This window comes from Passer montanus, unplaced genomic scaffold (assembly GCF_014805655.1).
Source record: "Passer montanus isolate IOZ18808 unplaced genomic scaffold, ASM1480565v1 scaffold23, whole genome shotgun sequence".
In the NCBI taxonomy this organism is placed as follows: Eukaryota; Metazoa; Chordata; class Aves; order Passeriformes; family Passeridae; genus Passer; species Passer montanus.
Genome location: NW_024366926.1, coordinates 11,382,412 through 11,401,869, shown reverse-complemented (window position 1 = coordinate 11,401,869; position 19,458 = coordinate 11,382,412). Strand labels below are relative to the sequence as shown.

General features: G+C 43.0%; 1 protein-coding gene across 6 annotated transcripts in view; it reads left to right on the top strand.

Moving 5' to 3' along the window:
* UGT8 (UDP glycosyltransferase 8) overlaps positions 1–17,950 on the top strand; it is a 38,160-nt gene extending 20,210 nt beyond the window's left edge. For all 6 annotated transcript variants that reach the window (XM_039710675.1, XM_039710676.1, XM_039710677.1 and 3 more), the window contains exons 3-6: positions 11,569–11,711; positions 13,293–13,369; positions 14,466–14,685; positions 15,638–17,950. In XM_039710675.1, coding sequence (XP_039566609.1) covers positions 11,569–11,711; positions 13,293–13,369; positions 14,466–14,685; positions 15,638–16,001 — 804 coding nt within the window. In that variant the 3' untranslated portion in view covers positions 16,002–17,950. The remainder of the gene's footprint in view (positions 1–11,568; positions 11,712–13,292; positions 13,370–14,465; positions 14,686–15,637) is intronic.
* Positions 17,951–19,458: the final 1,508 nt, after the last annotated feature.

The following is a 19,458-nucleotide window of genomic DNA, read 5'->3' as shown; positions in this document are numbered from 1 at the left end:
GGTCGCAGCTTGCCCAGACGCCTCGGGAAGGCTCCGATCCTCGTCGCTGCTCTCCCTCCCGGGCAGTGTCCCGGCGTCGGACTGCGCTTGGCGCAGTGTCCCTCGGGAAGTCGCAGTGCTCGGCGTGCCAAGGAGGGGGAGCCAGCGGCGGGAGCAGCGCGTCCTTTGGAGGTCACCGCTCTGCCCGGCTCCCTGCGGTGCCTTGCGGCTCCCACCTGGGCAGGCAGTGGCTGAAGTGCCTGCGGATGGCACATTGCCCCTTCGGATCCCTGCTGCCGGTGGATGAAGCCGAGCACACCCTGTCACCCTGCTCTGCCGTGCTGGGAGGGCTGTTGGTGGCTTTGCAAAGCTCTGCACGGGCGGTTCTGGTTGTGTTCTGTGAGAGCCAGTGTGACATTTTCACTGGTTAAACTGGGTTTGGACGGTGCTTCTTGCTCAAAGTGTGCTGCGCTGTTTAGTTAAATACAAGGAGATGATTAAGGTGACTTATCCCACATGCTTGTGAAATTTTATTTGCTTATAGGTGGTGGGTGCAGAGTCTGGCATTTTGTATGTATCTCATAAAACCATATGCTGAATTATTTAGAGGACAGCGTGAACAGAATTAGCCTTAAAAGATGAAAAGCTAGAGACAGACTGGGTATCAAGTCCTTAAGGTCATCAGTGCCTTAAACTATTGAGGACATAGTGTTCCCTGGCAGTATTTTCCAGATAACTGTCGTTGGCCATTAGGAAAATCACAAGCTCCCCTGCCTCTTCCTCACTACATTTCTCCAGAGGGATCTGAATGAAGCTGGCTTTTTAAAGGGACACCCTTATAAGCAAGAACAGGGAAACCTCTTCTCTGGCATTTATGCCTTGTGACCAGGTTGATGTGTACTAGGCATTAATCAGCCTGATAAGTCCCTGAATCAGGGCAGGAAGCTGAGGCTTGCTCCAAGGAGCTGCCTTGGGAAGTACTCGGTCCATGAGGAAACTGATTTTATGCTGCAGAGGAGGGTGTTCTCATTTTGGAGTAATAAGTTGTCCTTACAGCTGCAGCTGTCAACAGATAATTACAGGAACTTCCTCACTTGTCCATGGACATCTCTTATCTGAGCTTGTTATTATACAGATCAAAGTCTATGCAGCAAATTGGTGCCTTTGAAATATTTTCGCTGAAAAGTATTTTGGTGGCTTTTTTGTTTGTTTTCTTGGTTTTTTTTTTCCCCTCCCTGAGCCTTGCTGACAGCTGTATGTTTACTAGGTGTATTAGCTGATACTGATATGTATCTTGAAAAAGAGGTGGGAGAATCAAGAGATGTTTTATTCCTTAAACCTGGCTTTTCTCCTTCATTCAGATTCAAGGACACTTCTATAAGCCCTTGCAGACTGTAGCAGTAGATTGTTGTGCATGGTGTAGCACCATCATTTTAGTATTATTTTTAAAGTCCAGGGAATGGTTCTTACAGACCTGTTTGGACAGTAAATTTCTGGTGATGTGAAGCAATTCCAGACCTGTTCAAAAATGCATGTGGCTGTCAGCTGGGGAGGCAAAAAGTCTTTTAAAGATGGAGATGATGCAGCACTGCATAAGTTCTGTACTGAACTGTATGATCGTGTCTTTTGACTCTGAAATTATTTTAGATAAAGCTTCTTCCCCCCCTAGAATTTGATGTTTTGATCTACAAGAAAGCGTTGTGTGAACTCTCCAGGTACCCACAGTCCTAAAACTGTAGCGTCCAGTCTCAGCTGCTCCAGCAGGACTGGGCTGGTGAACCATGTCTGGTCTGCTGTACTGCTGCATTTTAAATTTGGGAAGAAATGTGACTCGGCATCTGTTTAGTGCAAGACACAGGGGAAAGGACACAGGGTTGATTCTGGAGCTTGGTTAAGTGTCTCAAGTTAAACTTGTGAGGAAGGCAGGTCCTCCAGGTGCACATGCCAGGCATCGAGCTGGTGTCCCATGAGCAGTCCAAGGAGCACCAACCTTCAGTGAGCCTGTGCTGTCCGTCAAAAAGCAAATTTGCTTGGTTCATGGATTACAGTCCAGGCTGGTTATTTGTTGGGTTCAAGCAGTTATTTGTATTGGGAATGGAAAATAGAAGTTCCAGACCTTAGATGTTGGTTAGGTCAGGTGATGAAAGCTGAAACTAAAAGCAAGAGAAGTGACTGTTATTTTTATTCTTAAAAAAACAAACAAACAAAAACCACTTTGATAAGCTACTACTGTAAACAGGCTTTGTGGTTTTAAATATTCTAGTTTATCATGTTCATATTGGAACATACAAACTAACAAGATATATTCATTTTGGGAACTTGCAGTGGTTTAACTGAGCATCTCTTCCAAATTTTAGGGGATGGCCTCCAGAGAAGACAAATAATGAGCCAGTGTTTTTCCCATATTTCTCCCATTTATAATAAAACAGAAGATGTGAATTTATTTCAAAGGATGTTTTTTTTTTTTTTTCTGGGGTATTTGGAACATTCTTGAGTTTGGGTACCACGTTCCTCTAATTTGGCAAGTTGGGATGTGCTCAAAACTTGGCATTTATGAGTAGCAAGCCTAATTATTAATATTGACTTGAAAAAAAAAAATTAATCAAGACTGTTTTTCACATGTCCTAGCTGCTTAAAGGTGAAGTGGATAATTTGTTTATGGCTAATACCTTGCTTTGGGGGATGAGGTGTCTCCAGCTTTGAGAGCAGACCCCTTCCTGAGCTGTTCATGGGGGAATTCTGCAGCCAATATTTCTGCTGCTCACCCTGAGCAAGGGGAGTCTGGGTGGCAGATGTGGGTCTTGCACAGGCTCAGGAACCAGCTGATCATAGACTTTTCAAATAAATTCTGGTGACTGGTGGCTTCTTTATATAAATATAACATTAAAAAATATATCTAGGTATTGTGTATGTATATATATACTTTACATGTATTCATACAGCTGTAAAAAAAAAGCAAAGGGAGGAGGTAAACCCCACGAAGAAAGAAAAGCTGTTTTATCTGAAGAGGGAAATGAAGAAGAAATTGCAGTTATTAGATTAAAGGATTTAAAGCTGCAGTTAGAATTCTTATCTCCTACCATCCACAGAGCAAGGTGTCATACTAGAACAATGACAGAAAAAATTTTCCAGGTAAATGAGATTATCATGTGGATTTATGGGTGGGGTGTATGTCAGCATCTGTAATACAGAGGTCTGTGTTTATAATTTAGCATCTTGTCAATTTTCCTAACTGTATTATCAGCAATTTCATTTGACTTCATGTTCTGTAGGCAGAATAAGTAAAAACAGTCTTCATCCTTAGTACTGTTTTTTCTTAACTCCTGTAGAGTTTTTTGTTCCATATGGAGCTGCTGAGAGGGTTGGTGAAACCTTGGTTTGCATTTCCACGTGATAATTATCAACTTTCCCATTCCTGCTTAGGAAAGTGGTTTTGGGGGTATTTTTTTAACAGATTGCTGCCTGTGGGGTAATGCCAGCAAGGCTTCTAATGGGAACCCTGGGTGTGAGGATCCCTCTGCTGCACCTGCCACTCTCTGCAGTGATTTGAATAACCTCTCCTGAAGGGCAAGCTCCCTGTTTTCCACTCCTCCCATTCATTTGAAAGGCAAGGTTGCTTTCCCAGGGTGCTTGCCAGAGCTCTGGTGAGTAATGGATTTTTGCACCAGGGAAGTCCTTGCGTGGCACTTTCCTGGTTGACCTCTAGCTCTGGGTAGAGCCTGTTCCCAGAGCTCCACTGGATACGCCTGCAGCTCCAGAGGGGCTCAGGCACAGGAGCAAAGGCTTGGGGGCTGCATTTCCTCACTCGGGTTTGGAGTGTGGATTACATTCCTCTTTAAACTCAAATGGCCTTAAACTCTGTGTCCCTCTTGGATGCTAAATGGGAAAAGGCAGTAAAGGTCCAGGATAAGAAACGACACCATTTTAGGCACTGGAAAGCTTTGTAGGATCTTAAAGACTTTTTAAAAAATTTATTTTCATACCCTTTGTGTTATGGAGAAGGCAGATACACAGTGTGTGTATATATATATATAAAAACAGCAAATAATTAGTTTAAAAATATGAAAGTGTTTTCTGCATTTTAGCAGGGCTGAATCTGTGTCTAATATTGAAAGACTTAACAGCATTGTCAGATTAATATGTGGTGGCTGTACTTAGTACTGCTTGGGGTTCTGACAGGGAACAGTTCTGATCTTTAGAGTTTGTTTCCAACTGGTAGCAAGTTTTTTTTCTTCTTAGCCGGCAAGAAAACAGGGATTTACTTTAATGCCACCATCCTTTGATAGGCACAAGGTTTTGGAGTTACCTTGCTCTGTGCCAGTATGAATTACAAAATGTGAAAAAATTGTGTGAATATTAACTGCAAGCAGTTTTTGTATGGCAGAGGTCATTAATAAAGCCCAGGGAAGAGAAGAATTAACTTGTTATTAATGCAGAGGGAAACGGGGGCTCAGGAGGATCCTGTCCTCGTTGGGAGCTGCGTGTCTGTTCTTAATTGAACTAAGAACTTAATTAAGACGGGTGATATGGAAGGGAGCAAGTCCTGATAAAACGGGAGACTGGCTTTTGCCTGGTGGCCCTAGTTTTTGAAAGGCGGGAGTTGAGTCAGTGGAAAATAACCTTGGGAGTGTGAGCAGGGCGCCGGGCGATGCGCAGCCAGCAGCAGCAGCTGGCTGTGCCGAGTCAGGGAGGCTGACTCCCTCCTCTGCCTCGTGCCCTCCGTGTGCACTGGCCTGTTCTATGTCCTTGGCTGCTCCAAGCAAATAAAAACTCCTATTTTTGGTTCTAGACTGACTTAAAAATTCATGGCAAGTAAATACAAACAGCTTGCTTTGCCTGGAGTGATAGTTTCTCTGAGTTTGCTGTGGAATTATGGGAGTTTGTAACTTTGAGGTTATATGATCCTGTTTGGTTTGTGATGATAAAGGTTGTATAAGGGCACCTGTATGACCTTAGACCACCTGTTCTGATATGTTGTGTTAGCAAAGTCAGAAATAAAAATGTATTGATACGGAATATAACTATGTCACATGAGAGAAGTACTATTCAGAGGACAGCAGAAAAGTTTGCACACTCAGAAAAAAAAGGTCTTTAAACCTTTCTGTTAATTTATGAGTATCTCCTTTCTAAAGATGGCTTAATGTGGCTTCTTATTTTAAAATAGATCTGGTTTTGTCTGCTGTAAGCAGCATTATCTGGGAGAAGTTGCATAGGATGCCTGTGCTCTGCCTTGGGGAAAGGGTGGTTTGCAGCCATATCTGAAGAACAGGCGTTTGTGCTATTGCACATTTGAATGGAGCAGCTGAACAGGGAAGGCTTCGGATATTACACCCGCCTATGTTTGTATTTGTGCACTTTGTTTATCTGAAACAAAGCTCAGTATTAGGCACCACTGGTTACTGCCAGCTGGGCCCTCACTCCCTGCTCACAGCTGTGTGCCCAGCACCGGGGCCTGCAGAGAATGGCTAATTAGACAACCAGGCAGAACAAAGCCCACACAGTGGGGCTGGCACAATAGCATTCCTGTCTCACATTGGTCAAAAGATGGACTTTATTTCTTTATTCCTCCCCCCTCACTCCTATAGTACAGCAAGGATCAATAAGTACCTCTTGTCCTGATGCAAGCACAGAGTCCTGTACTATTTCTCCCAAAGGACATGGATTTGCACAGAACTTACATGGAAACAAGCACAGACCTGGCAGGGTTGGGCACAGTGTTCCAAGTAGAGGCCCTTTAAGTTTTTTATGATTTAGTATGCATTTTTAATAACTTTTAAAATAACTTCAATGAAAATTGTAATTATATAGGTATTGGGTGATATTTGCATTATTTAACCATTTAAGTGAAAATTTGAATTGGTTATAATATGTTTATTAGGTGGTCCTTTATAATGAATGTGTATAAAGCTGTAACTAGATGAAAACCATAACTGAGCTGGAAAATATAGTTCACAGTTGAGCTCAGAATGTATATGTGCTGTATTAGGCTTGCCAGGCCTACACTTTAAATGGACATGATGTGCACAAGCTCTGGGAGTGTCTGTTCTGATTCTTCATTAGACTTTCTATTGGAAGTTTTGCTGTCAAGTTCATCGACGTTTGGGGGTTATAATTCCTTCAGGTTTGAGTGCTGGTTTGGAAGGGAAAAGCCAGATGCCTGTTTCTAAGTCACCGCTAGGTTTGTCAAGTTGGCAGTGTAGCCTCAATGAGGGGCATTGTTGTCTCTTGGCTGTGCTAGGGCTTAGAAGGGAAAACCCTTGCCTCAGTTTAAAGAAAACCTGGACATTTCTTATATTTTGGGGTAAGAGAGAGGGTTAGGTGTTCTCTTCCAATCACTGAAAGAAAGAGCTATTTAAAGAAATGCCCGTCCTGATGATGTATATCTTAAGTTTGAATTAACTTCTCACTTCTGTGCTCAGTTCAAGTTTGAAGCAGAGTTTGAGGAAGGCTCAAAGCAGCTCATCATCTCCCTACCCCGATTTTTTTTCTCTAGGTTAGACCTCCAAAATGGTAATTTGCCTTCCTTGTGTTAAAAGAAAACCATCCTAAGTTTACAGGAAACCTGGAAATCCTTGAAAGGGGGCAAAAGGAGGTGGCTGTGCTGTGTTATAATATGTTTATTAGGTGGTCCTTTATAATGAATGTGTATAAAGCTGTAACTAGATGAAAACCATAACTGAGCTGGAAAATATAGTTCACAGTTGAGCTCAGAATGTATATGTGCTGTATTAGGCTTGCCAGGCCTACACTTTAAATGGACATGATGTGCACAAGCTCTGGGAGTGTCTGTTCTGATTCTTCATTAGACTTTCTATTGGAAGTTTTGCTGTCAAGTTCATCGACGTTTGGGGGTTATAATTCCTTCAGGTTTGAGTGCTGGTTTGGAAGGGAAAAGCCAGATGCCTGTTTCTAAGTCACCGCTAGGTTTGTCAAGTTGGCAGTGTAGCCTCAATGAGGGGCATTGTTGTCTCTTGGCTGTGCTAGGGCTTAGAAGGGAAAACCCTTGCCTCAGTTTAAAGAAAACCTGGACATTTCTTATATTTTGGGGTAAGAGAGAGGGTTAGGTGTTCTCTTCCAATCACTGAAAGAAAGAGCTATTTAAAGAAATGCCCGTCCTGATGATGTATATCTTAAGTTTGAATTAACTTCTCACTTCTGTGCTCAGTTCAAGTTTGAAGCAGAGTTTGAGGAAGGCTCAAAGCAGCTCATCATGTAACAATCTCCCTACCCCGATTTTTTTTCTCTATGTTAGACCTCCACAATGGTAATTTCCCTTCCTTGTGTTAAAAGAAAACCATCCCGAGTTTACAGGAAACCTGGAAATCCTTTAAAGGGGGCAAAAGGAGGTGGCTGTGCTGTGAGGCAGGAGCAGTGAAGTGCTGCCCGATCGGGGAATGCTGATTTTAATGAGGGCGGCTCTAATGACTCATCCTGACTCAGTGCCTTTTCATACAGAGAGTAATTAGATCGCCGGGGCAGAGTGTGCTGGAGGTCAAAAGTGTAAGTGGATTTAAGGGGAAGAAAGGCGTGAGTTCATGAGGGATGAACCTGGACGTCTCTGAGGGCTTTTTTGTGGGTTCGAGGCTGCTGTGGGGGATGTCAGGGCTAGTATGGCCCCAGTGAGTGGACGGGTAGTGAGTTCATGAGGGATGAACCTGGACGTTTCTGAGGGCTTTTTTGTGGGTTCATCGAGGCTGCTGTGGGGGATGTCAGGGCTAGTATGGCCCCAGTGAGTGGACGGGTAGGAAGGTGACTGAAGGCTGCAGAAGTTGTAGGCAGACAAAATTGCTCTCTGGCATCAGTGTGTGCTTTTCCAGTGTTCTGGTTCTGTGAGCCTTGCTCCCAGCTTCTCTTTGGTGACCATTAGGAGTGTGTACATGCAAGAAGTAAGTGGCATTCATAGCTATAGTCACAGTGCTGCTGAAGTATTCGGTCCCTTTCAGAGATGTGCCAAGAGCACAGCCTGCTCTTTATCTGCTGTGGGTATCGCACCTTGAGTACTGCACAAAGAACAGGCAAAACACAAGAAAATGCTGAGGCTTTGTGCCATGGCCTGGCTGATTGTACCAGGACACTCAGATGTGTCTTAAAACCAAAGCCTGGCAATGCCACTTGCTTACATCTGAGTACCAGGACACTCAGATGTGTCTTAAAACCAAAGGCCTGGCAATGCCACTTGCTTAGATTCAGTTTCACTTGATCCCCTCTTTAGAAGTTCCATGCTAAAAAGCTGTCACAGAAATAATTACAGTAAGTTTAAGGACCTGGGAATAATGGACTCCTCCAGATCATAAACTCCTGTAAGAGGATGCAGTGTAATTCCCTGTTTTCCATTGCCTAATTTTTACCCAACTCCCTACATATGTAGTGATCCCCTTGAATCAGGGCTGTGTTATGCCAGGAACGACACAGATGTTTGCAGGAAGAGCCTTCATCCTGAAAAGTCTGCAGTTGATTTTCTGCAGTAGTGGTGTCCAGCACCCCTCTGGGGAAGCAGATTGGAAAGAGGCTGCAGGTCAAAGGGTGGGTAAGCAATTCCTCTTGCTCACAGCACCACGTAAAGCACAGGTAAACTCTGGGGTAGGAAAGAAACTTTCAGTTGATGTCAAAACACAGCAAGCTGAGATGAAACTCTTTGGGTCTTCCTGAGGTTGCCACTGGGCAGTTTTGACCCTGAGGAATTAATTATATTCTTCCTAATTTAGCATTCTAAAGGAAACTCCAAGGACAACATCAGGTTCCTCTGCTTCAGCTTTGGCCAGGCATCATCCAGCTCTGGTCTGGATATTTAGGCTCTGTTATGCAAACTATTTTATTTTGTATTCCAGTTTTTTTTTTATATATAATCTTATTTTATATGACAAAAAATGCCATGCTTTTGGCCTGATGGTAGGATCTTGTCTTGCCAAGAAAAATCTTGTCAAGATTTAAAATTCACCTTTGTCCATGTTATGTTCCACTGAAGCAGTGGGATTACCTTCAAAGGGAAGAATTACAGAGGCTTGGCTATGAAGCCACCATAACAACACAGAGCAGGTTACTTTGCTGTTGCACAACAACATGCAAAAGTCTGTAGGTGACAAAGTTAGCTTAAAAATTCATCTACATAAAATTATAAATACCTAGCAGCTATTTTTTGGTATAGATGGGGATTTTTTGAATGCTATTTTAGAAATTCCATTACAGGGAATTATTTATCCCTCCTCTATGGTCCTATAATAAAGTATTATTGTGACTGTGTGAATACGTGGGATCTGTGAAGTCTCCTGGAATTTCTCATGAAGCACAGAGGAGCAGTGGCATCGGGAGCCCATCCTCAGCTAGAACAGGTTCATCTCCAGCAGCAGAAATCAAGTGTCTGGCCAAGCAGAGGTAGTCACAGGTAGGACCTTCTGGTGCCAGGATGGTCCAGAATTCTTTTCCATCGCTTTCCAGGGATCAAATTGAGGCTGAGTAGACTGCTCCATGGATTTTCCTCTGTAAAAGTCCAGGTGACACTTGCTATTTATCCTGTTTCCCCACCCATTCCACACCAGTCTCCAGACACTTGGCATTTCTGGGAGCATCCTGTTAGGCCCTCTGTCAGCAGTCTATGTCCAGTTTATTTAGGCTTTCCTCTGCTCTGAGGGAACTGGCATTGCCAAAGGCCAAACCAATAAAAGCGAAAGTGAAGAAAGCAGGAAGCACTTGGAACTTTTTGGCATGAGGTCCCTTGTCCCATTTACCTTTGGCTTTCCAAACCACATCCCCATCCCTGGAAGTTCAAGCAGTGCCTTGATATTCCACCCGTCCCTGTTTCTGACTGAAATGTTCTTTTTTCCTTTTTTTTTTTCACATCTTTATCTTCCTGCCACCTTTGCTGGCCTCCTGCTCATCAGCATGGACTATGCTTGAGCTTGAAGGAAGTGATGCTGGCACATGCTCTCCTAAGCCTGTCTTTCTAGGTCTGTATCTCATGGGTTACTTCCAGGCTGGAATTGGCTTTCCTGCAGCCCAGGAGGTGCTGCTGTTGCCTGCCACGTTGCCTCAGTGTCCTGAACTCCATCTCAGTTGCTGCAGGCAAGGCTGCCCTGACTTTGTATCCCAAGATCTGCCACGCTTTTATGTTGGAGAGCCAGCACCAATACCTTGTTTGTGGCTTCCTGAGCACCTCTGTCAGGGAGGTGTCATCAGGGAGGCACTCTGGAAACCTTCAGCAATCTGCCCCTCTGGCTGGGTGAGTGCCCTGTGAAGACCAGGGCCTGTGAAAATTGGGCTGTTCAGGATGGTTTCTCCTAGAGCCCGCAAAAAGTTTTCTCTTTAGCTTTAAACAGCTGATGGGAAAGACTTCAAGATGTAACTAGCTGAAGCACTACAGTGACTATAATATAATGACATTTGCAGTATGCCTTAGGTCCTGAAGTAAGATTCAAGGACGAGCTTTAAATAAATCACAAAACCACTTGGAAACTTTCGTGTCACAAGTTCAGCCCCTAATAAATGATTCAGCTTCGAGGCAGGTCACAGCCACTTCCCCTCCTTTGCCTTCTCCCTCTCCCTCCACATGAATAAAAAAAAAGGACAAGAGTGCACTGGAGAAGGACGAGCTGTGGATTTTAAATAAAATGGAAATATATTTGCTTTACAGCAGAGAGCAGTGCACAGCCCCCAGTGCAGTGTGCTGGATTTTGTGCTCGGATACGATAGCACGGCGTTACTCCATTACTGTCTGCCCTCCTATTTATTACCAAGACAAGAGGCACATTGTGAGCTCCTCATTTGCTCTTTGCTCATTTCCTATTGCTGCACTGGTGCTGGGCAGGCTTGTGCTTAAACTTGAGGAGAGCAGAATGAAACCATATCCTGAGATATTCTTCTGATTGATATGTCAGTTGTAGCTTTTTTGTTTGTTTGTTTGTTTCTGCTGTTAACAGTTGTGTTAGGAAAACCCCAGAATTTAAATCTATGCTTTAAAAATCTGATTGATATGGCAGTTGTAGCTTTTTTTTGTTTGCTTGTTTCTGCTGCTAACAGTTGTGTTAGGAAAACCCCAGAATTTAAATCTATGCTTTAAAAAGCAAAAGGTATGTTTTCTTTATTCCTTGAGCAGTAGGAACTGACAGTGTTTTTAGAAGCTCTGGCTTCTTTCAAGTTGTGTTTATTTGTTTTATATAAATGAAAGCAAAGCAAGGCTTTTGAAGCACTCTCCCTTTGCTAAAGGCTGGAAATGACACAGCTGAGTCCCGGGCTTCATTCACACTTCTCCTATGCAGGGCTTCCAAGCTGGTGCTGTGAGATGGATCTATTTGTGCCTTGCTGAGTTAAAATGCAGCCTGTTAATTTGTGAATGTGTCAACTGCTCAGTTAAGGAGGGACAAACCATCTAACAGTGCAGCTAAAACAAACACGGAAGGGTTTTGCTGTTCATGGCCTCTGCTCTGGATTCTGAATCTCGAGCATCATTCGGTGACTTCTAGAATGCTTGGGGTTTGTGAACCTTGGCTTCTGAAGCGACAAAGGCACCAACAAACTGCTCTTTCCCAGCCGCGATTGCTTACTGTCCCTGTGCCGTGCCTCTGCGGTGCTCAGTGTGAACTTTGTTTCCCGCAGGATCTGCAGGCGTGGGTGAACGGTGCTCACCAGAACGGCTTTGTCCTCGTCTCCTTCGGCGCTGGAGTCAAGTACCTGTCGGAAGACATCGCCAATAAGTTGGCACACGCCCTGGCAAGGCTGCCCCAGAGGGTTATCTGGAGGTAAAGGCAGTGTTGGAGCAGCTTGGGGTGGTTTGGGGCGCGCTTGTTTCCCGCTGGAGTTGCAGAAGCTGGAGTTGAGACTGCCTGGGTGGCACAGACGATGTGACACTCCTGAAAACACTTGGCATGACAATATTGCAATACCCTAGTAACAAGGAGAAGCAGTTATTGTCATGGCAGAATGAGGCGTGGTTACACTCCTAGGCTGAATTTATGTCCTTGGAAGGATTAGGGACAGTGAAAACAAGCGAAGATGATAACATTTAGGACATGCTCTCTCTATTTTTGATGAAGGAACTACCCCAGGGCTCAAGAATTAATCCTGAAAGATGATAACATTTAGGACATGCTCTATTTTTGATGAAGGAACTACCCCAGGGCTCAAGAATTAATCCTGATGATGAAAGGCCTCAATTTTCTTTCTTCCCCTTCTCCCTCACTTTTTTAGGCCCTTGTCCTTTTTTATGTGTAAACACAGGCTTTCATTATTCATTTTTTCAGCTGCTTGTTCTCTGTGAGAAATTGAAGGAAGACAAATTTTCAGGAGTCAGACTCAGTAAAAGTGTTCTTAGTTCTGAAAACATCTTGAGTGGTGCTCACAACTCTCTGTAAAAATCTACAAACTGTTTAGTTAGCTCTGCTTCACACCAAACATCACTGATATAATTTGGTGGAGTTCATGTGAACCTTATTTTTTTTTTTCAAATATTCAGTGTCTTACACCTTACGTAGGTGTCTCACAACCCTGCCACAGTCTTGGAGCTGTATTAATAGTTTTGGTGGCCTGTTCCACACAATATTTTAGGGAGTGTCCTTGCTGCTGTCTGTAGTTCAAGGATCAAATCCCACTAATGAATAGGAAAAATGTGAATTTTTCAGGCTGTGGCAGAGAATGTGGTAGTAAAGGTGGCATCAGTTTTAGTTTGGAGTAGAGCCACTGTTTTCTTATGAATCCCACAATACTGCTTGGCTTCTAATTAATAATCCAAATTTATCATACTGATTTTCTTTTTCCCTGGAACATGCCTCTTGAGGAAGCATTCCTGTTTTGTAGTAAATAAATCTGGAGGATTTTTCTTGAGAATAGCTTTTTTAATGCCAACCCAACAATTTCATTTAAAGCCATCTATTAAAATTTATGTATTTAAATATCAGTCAGATATGACTTGGAGTTTTTTTGGGATTTGGGGTTTGGTTTTGTGTATTGGACAGAAAAGTGGTGAGTACTGCTTGGAACTTTTTAATGTCATGATGCTAAATCAAGGGATTTTTGTAGATTCAATGCCCTTCTGGTTAGGGAGGGCAAGCCAGTGACATAATTAATTGCTTTTATACAACTTAGCATAAATAATGTAGGCTTTTTTGACATACAGAAGTACAAGCCAGTTGCAGAGATGTGTTGTGGATTCTTTGCTGGGTAACCAGAGTTCCAACAATGTATGTCTTGCTTGACTGGGAAAGTGTAGCTGGTTCTTTCTGAAGTTGCAGTTCCAGTCCTCTCTAATGAACAAAACAACCCTATCCTTTAGTAGTTACTTGGGAGGGTTTGATAACTGTTTCCATTTCATGTTGCTGGTTTAGGTTTTCAGGAAACAAACCAAGGAATTTAGGCAACAATACCAAGCTGATCGAATGGTTGCCACAAAATGACCTCCTTGGTGAGTATCTGTTTCCATTATTTATTGCTTATTCTCACTGCAGTTCAGTTTGTTCTTTCAAAAATAGTCCACTGAATTAGTAGTTATTATAAAGCCAGGATAATTTCTGTCATGGCAGTCATGGAGCAAGAACCTTAAATTAGGATCTGAAGAGAGAATTGAATGCCTCTCTGTTAATTGTCTTTCCCTGATATGAATTTCATGTTTTACCTAAGTTGAAGCACTGTTCAAGGAGGAGTCATGAAACTGAGCATCAGAGTAGGTTTTAGGAAATACTGTAAATACTGTTTTATAAAGACAAGAAAAAACTCTACCAGAAGTTGGGTACGTGATGCAAACTGATAACCATTCTGTTGAACTGAGGTGCTTCATGTTCTCAGGAGGAAATGAAACTTGATATTTTATTTTTCTTTGTCTTCCCTGTCAAATGCTACCTGAGCCCCTTACAGATCTGAGAGGCCACAGAATATTTGACTGCTTCTGGGAGACCTGGATGTTTGTGTGTTCCCAAAACAGCTCTGATGTGAGCTGATGAGTGCACTAAGCATCAGTGTGTGTGTGAGCTGGAGAACGTAGTGAGTAGGCAGATGGCTCCTAGAGCAGGTAGATTTGTTTTGGTTACAGGATTGCTCTTAGGCAGGCAGGCTGCTGCTGTGATTGTCAGGTCTTGCTAAGCTCAAGTAAGGCGCATGAAACTTTAGGGAGAGTGTGACATCAGTTGTCCTGCCATTAAAAAAAATTATATTCCATACAAAACCGTTCTCCCCCTTGCTCAAGTGTACTGCTGAACCTGCTGGAGTCACCGCCTGCAGCTCCTCAGGAGTAGGCAATGCATATTAATTACTCCATTAATCATTTGACACAACTCATACACATGAGAATTTTCTTTCTTTACTTTGGCTGTTCTCTCTCAGTGTATAAGGAAATGATTTAATGCATGAGGAATTTCAGCAGAGTGGGTTTAGGTAGAACTTCAGAACAAGCTGCAGTAATTTTAACCTGCCTGATTTGCGGTTATAAAAACGTGGTGATAAACTTGTTGTACCCAGGTGCTTCAGCAACTTTATGTTAACCTTCATGCCTCTTGTGGTTCCAGGTCACTCTAACATTAAGGCTTTCCTCAGTCACGGAGGCTTGAACAGCATTTTTGAAACCATGTACCACGGGGTGCCAGTGGTGGGCATTCCCCTCTTCGGAGACCATTACGACACCATGACCCGTGTGCAGGCCAAAGGGATGGGAATCCTGCTCAACTGGAAGACCATGACTGAGAGTGAGCTGTATGAAGCCCTAGTAAAAGTTATTAATGACCCCAGGTACGGAATGAGTGATTGTGTGTGAATGGACAGGAGGCCTTTGTGCAGTGGGAAAAAAACTGTGTTTTATTATTTGTGTGTACAGTTGAGGCAAGTCTTGTGTTTGTCCTATTTCCCAAGATTACCTAACAGCTGAGGTTTCTGTGTGGGTGCTGGGCTAGTTGCTCAGCACCAAAACTCAATTGTCTTGCTTGCTCTTTGTAGCAGTTGCCATGTGGAGGGCACAGAGGTTATGGAAACAAACCTGTCCCAACTTATTCTGTGTTGCAGACCAAGGTCCCTTTGTGTCTGTTTTGATTACTCCACACGAGCAAGTCTGGCTGTGGTGTTGCCTGCAGGGCCTGGTGCAAGATACATATACACAGTTTGGGTTTTAGCTAAAATGGGGAGGTACTCAGGAAGAGTGATTAAGTTCTGTGATTTTATTATAAAAAAAAAATTATACTTAGTGTTATTTTTCTGTTCTGGCTTGTAATACCACTTATATCCAGATAAAAATTAGTGAGGGGTTGTCTGGCAGTATGTTGTATTGGGCTAACCCTAATTTTGGGGTGTGGTGCTATTGATGCTTCTTGCTTTCATGGCAGCTGAGTGTTTCTGGGAAAGGAGATTCCTGTCAGGAGCAAGCAGCAGGGCAGAGGCAGAGAGGGGGAATGTTGATAGCGACTGTGATACCATCAGTTGCATCACCTTCCCCTTGTGCAATTATCCTTGGTGGAAAGGCGAGTCCTGTGTAAATAAGCTGCAGACAGGGGAGGAAGAAATTGGCAGGATCAGCTGCCAGGGTGAAAAACCAAAAGTTTTGGGTGAAACTCTGGACCCAGGCGGAAGCGATTTATTGCAAAATCAACCCCAGGTTTCTCTCTGTTGTGCATTTCTCTGGTGATTCAGTAGCACAGTGACACGAGATGACAGCTTTTCCTTTCTTCCTTGTTTGCTTCCCTCCCTCCAGCTACCGGCAGCGGGCGCGGAGGCTGTCGGAGATCCACAAGGACCAGCCTGGACACCCCGTGAACCGGACTGTGTACTGGATCAATTACATCCTGCGCCACAACGGAGCCCAGCACCTACGTGCTGCTGTTTACAGCATCTCCCTCTTTCAGTATTTCTTACTGGATATTGCCTTGGTCCTACTAGTGGGTGCTGCCTTACTTTACTATGTTTTGGCCAGGATGGCAAAGTTAATCTGCAAGCAGAGCAAACATCTCTGGTCCAATGACAAACATAGCGCTGTTAATGGACACTACCAGAACGGGATCCCCAATGGCAAGTATAGAAGAAATGGCCACATTAAGCATGAAAAAAAGGTGAAATGAGCCAATAGCCCCATGTAAAGTAGTAATGAATCAGATCAGTAATCGAATTTTATCGCTGTAACTTAGTCTAACAACTACTTAAAACCTCAATAAGCAGTTCTAACACTCCCCTTCAGTACGTAATATTATGTGACAAAATTCTACGGAACTAAGAGAAGTCTTTAAAAAAAAAAAAAGGCAAGCACAACCTAAAATGGAAAATATTTTATTCTTAATACTGATATGCAGAGAGGTTATTTTGGCACTGAAGTTTTTAGAAGCCTTAATTCTCTAAAGTTCTATACAATGACCGTATTTATGAATTTTCAGCTTTTAAAAGCTCAGTGTGTGTGTCCCAAACAAGGAGAGGTTTCTTTGTATTTGCAGAGGTGTTCTCCTTTTATTTTTTTATTATTTTAATATCTCCATCCTTTTAGCTGAGAGATCTCTCTAGTGCTAGTTCTGTGTTTCCTTTGTGGAAGGGTTCAACCTGTTGTGTAAGAATGCTGTTTAAAACACAAGTGATTTCCCTCAGTCTTTATGCGAGAAATAGCAAGTTGTGGACTGAGAAAACAAACGTTTAAAAAAATAGGAATACTCTTAATGAGCACTGAAGAAAAATGGCAAAAATATGTACTTGTTTTACTGATAAAGCTGCATGACTCTTCTGCTCGCTACCAGTACTTTGGAGAAAAGGGTCCTGAGTAAGTCTAAGCGTGTCCTAACCTTAACTGAGACAAAATTGTCGCCTTTCTCTGCATACAGAATTTATGCCACAAAAACATTAGGGAGTCTTATTTCAGTTCCAAATAACACGGCTGTGTGGGAAGTAGATTTGCATAATTAAGAAAAATAAGTGAAACAACAGCAACAAAAAGAAAAAAAAAAAAAAAAGAACTTACAAAAATCTAGCTCTGTGCTTAGTGCAGAAGGTTTTGTGATGGCCCAGAGCTGTGCAAGACTCGAACCACTCCTTGGGGTTTGTTTAAAGGGAATGACCCCCACACAGCGCTCCCCCAGAGTTGAATGTCTTTCCTGTTAATTCTCATTAAGTTCTTTCTGAATCGCAATGTTGTAGATGTTCTCTTTCAACGGTTGTATCTGGAGAAACAAACATTACCTTCTATTAGTCTGGGCCACGCAATCCATGTTCCACGTAGTTGCCAACAGGAATTCCGCGCCGCGGGCGGTGTCCAGCCGTCCTGCCCGGGGCTGCTGGCGTGTGTGGGGTGAGGCCTGGCTGCCTGGCGTGCGGAGGTGGCCCCGTGTCCCCCTGCCTCCCACAGTCTCCTTCAATCATTGTCGCCGACACGGGACGCTGGCGGCGGTGCGCGCTCCCGGGGCGGGAACGCCGGGCGTGGGATCCTTGCTGCCCCGCTGAACCAAAGTTGGCAACTCTGAGTTTTATTTCCGTGTCATTCTGTTTACTTGGAATTTGCACTACACACGTTGTGAGTGTACGCTTTATTTATTTGTAGTTCGAGGCCCCGTGGCTGGAAGGGAAGGGAGGGAAGCCCGTTTTGCCTTGTGTCGCTCACTAACATGGGAGGAGTTGGGATGATGACGGGATGCTGAGCTCATCTTCATACACAGTGATGCAAAATTTCATCACCATTCCATCAGGAGCCTCGGTCCTACAGCAATAAATAACAGTGCAGACATGTTTCTAATATGCAGGGCAGCTACTCGTGCTGCTCTCTGAATACTTGAACAAAAAAAAATGGTATTATAAATATAAGCCTCTTAGCTATACCTTTTTACAATCTCGCAGCCCGTGGCAACTACAGGAGCACACAGAGGCGATGAATGGTGGGATGGTGAGAAGACTTCGAGTGTATGAATGACTTGGTTTAAAATGTGGGGGTTTTTTGGCATTAAAGAAGGTACAAAAGCACTGACCGGATGATTAAGCATAATTTAATCTCCACTGTGATAAAACTTAAGCAATAAACATGGATTTAATAGAGAAATTCTGTTGTTGGAAGTATATTTTTGTTCAGCTGAATGCTGGTTGTCTCCGAGTACTCCACCGTGTGTGTGTACTTAAATGTGGATGCTTATTGGGGTACACACTTTTCTCCATGTTTACTATGGTGCATGAAATGTATTTGAAATCAAAAATATTGCTTTTTTTTTGTGAGTGGAGGTCCACTTCCTACAGGAGCTTTGACTTGAAAGAGGAGATGGTTAATTATGTTTCTTAAAAGCAATTCAAATTTTTTGAGGTTGGTGGATGCAGCTGGCACAGTGGTTTCTGTTTTGTTGTTTTCCTGTACGTGGTAAACTCTTCACCTCAAAAGCAGAGCTGAAAGGTTTTTCACAGTGATGTTAGTCGAGATGATGGTTTGGTTTCTTGAGTAGTCTCTGTGGGTACAAACATGCTGCAATCCTTTTGCAAGGAGAGGCAGTTGCTGCGTTCATTGTATTGCCAAATACCTGATGAGGCTGATCCACCTCATGTCTAGAAATACCTGTTGCATTTCAACTTCCTTGTAAGTTCAAGCACAAGCTGTTACCGTGGTTATTTCAATTCCTTCTTTGCCACAGCAAACAAATTGTTCCTGTGTTTCAGACACAGAATCGAGCAGTGATTGCTGTTGGTGCCCAGCCAGTGTTGAAATCAGCCAGATGGCTGAAGGAATGTTAAAGAAAGGGTTTAAAAATACATGTGTAGCTCCAGATTGCATCACAGTGTTAGGACTGAGGCTTTAGTCACCCCTCTGATCAATGTTAGTTATTAGGCATTGAACAGAGACGACCAGGAGTGCCAAACCTTCTTTGGGTTGTTACTGAGCTGATGGAGGAATTGCTCCTTAAAAGAGCAGTGTGGGCTGGGATTCAAGTGTCAGGTGGGTTTTTGAGGCACAAACATCAGCCTTCCATAGGTTTAGGAGTGCTGGTCTCTGGAAAACACAAGCACTGATTTAGCAGAATTGCACTGCGTGGAGCATTAATTGTTAAATGTAATTATATTTTAATGAAATAATGATATCTCTGGGAGTAAGAACTGGTGGGGAATAGTTACTAAGGCAAGAAACAACATTGACTTTTACAGATGAGTACCAAGATTTTTGGCAGCCAAATACTCATAATGCAAGGAACTTCTTACAGACATTTTTATTTCAGTCTCTTAATCTGGAGTAATCTCAATTTGTACATTTCTGTACTGATGGTAATGGACACAGTTATTTTACATGCATCTGTTCATCTTGTTTGCCTCATCATTTTGTTGTGCAAGGATCGGATTTTACCAGATCTTCATATTACTGTAAATGCTTTACTACATTTCTACATACTTAAGAATTGCTTAGAACAAGCTAAGAGTCAAAATTTTAATTTAGTGTCTACGAGTTTAATTCATTTGGGGAAAAAGCCTTGTCAGATCTCATAAAATGGGGAAGTTACTTGTAAAGAGTGTAGCTGGGTACATATATGCATAGATATAGACAGTGTTCTTTTTTTATAGAGAATCTTAGAT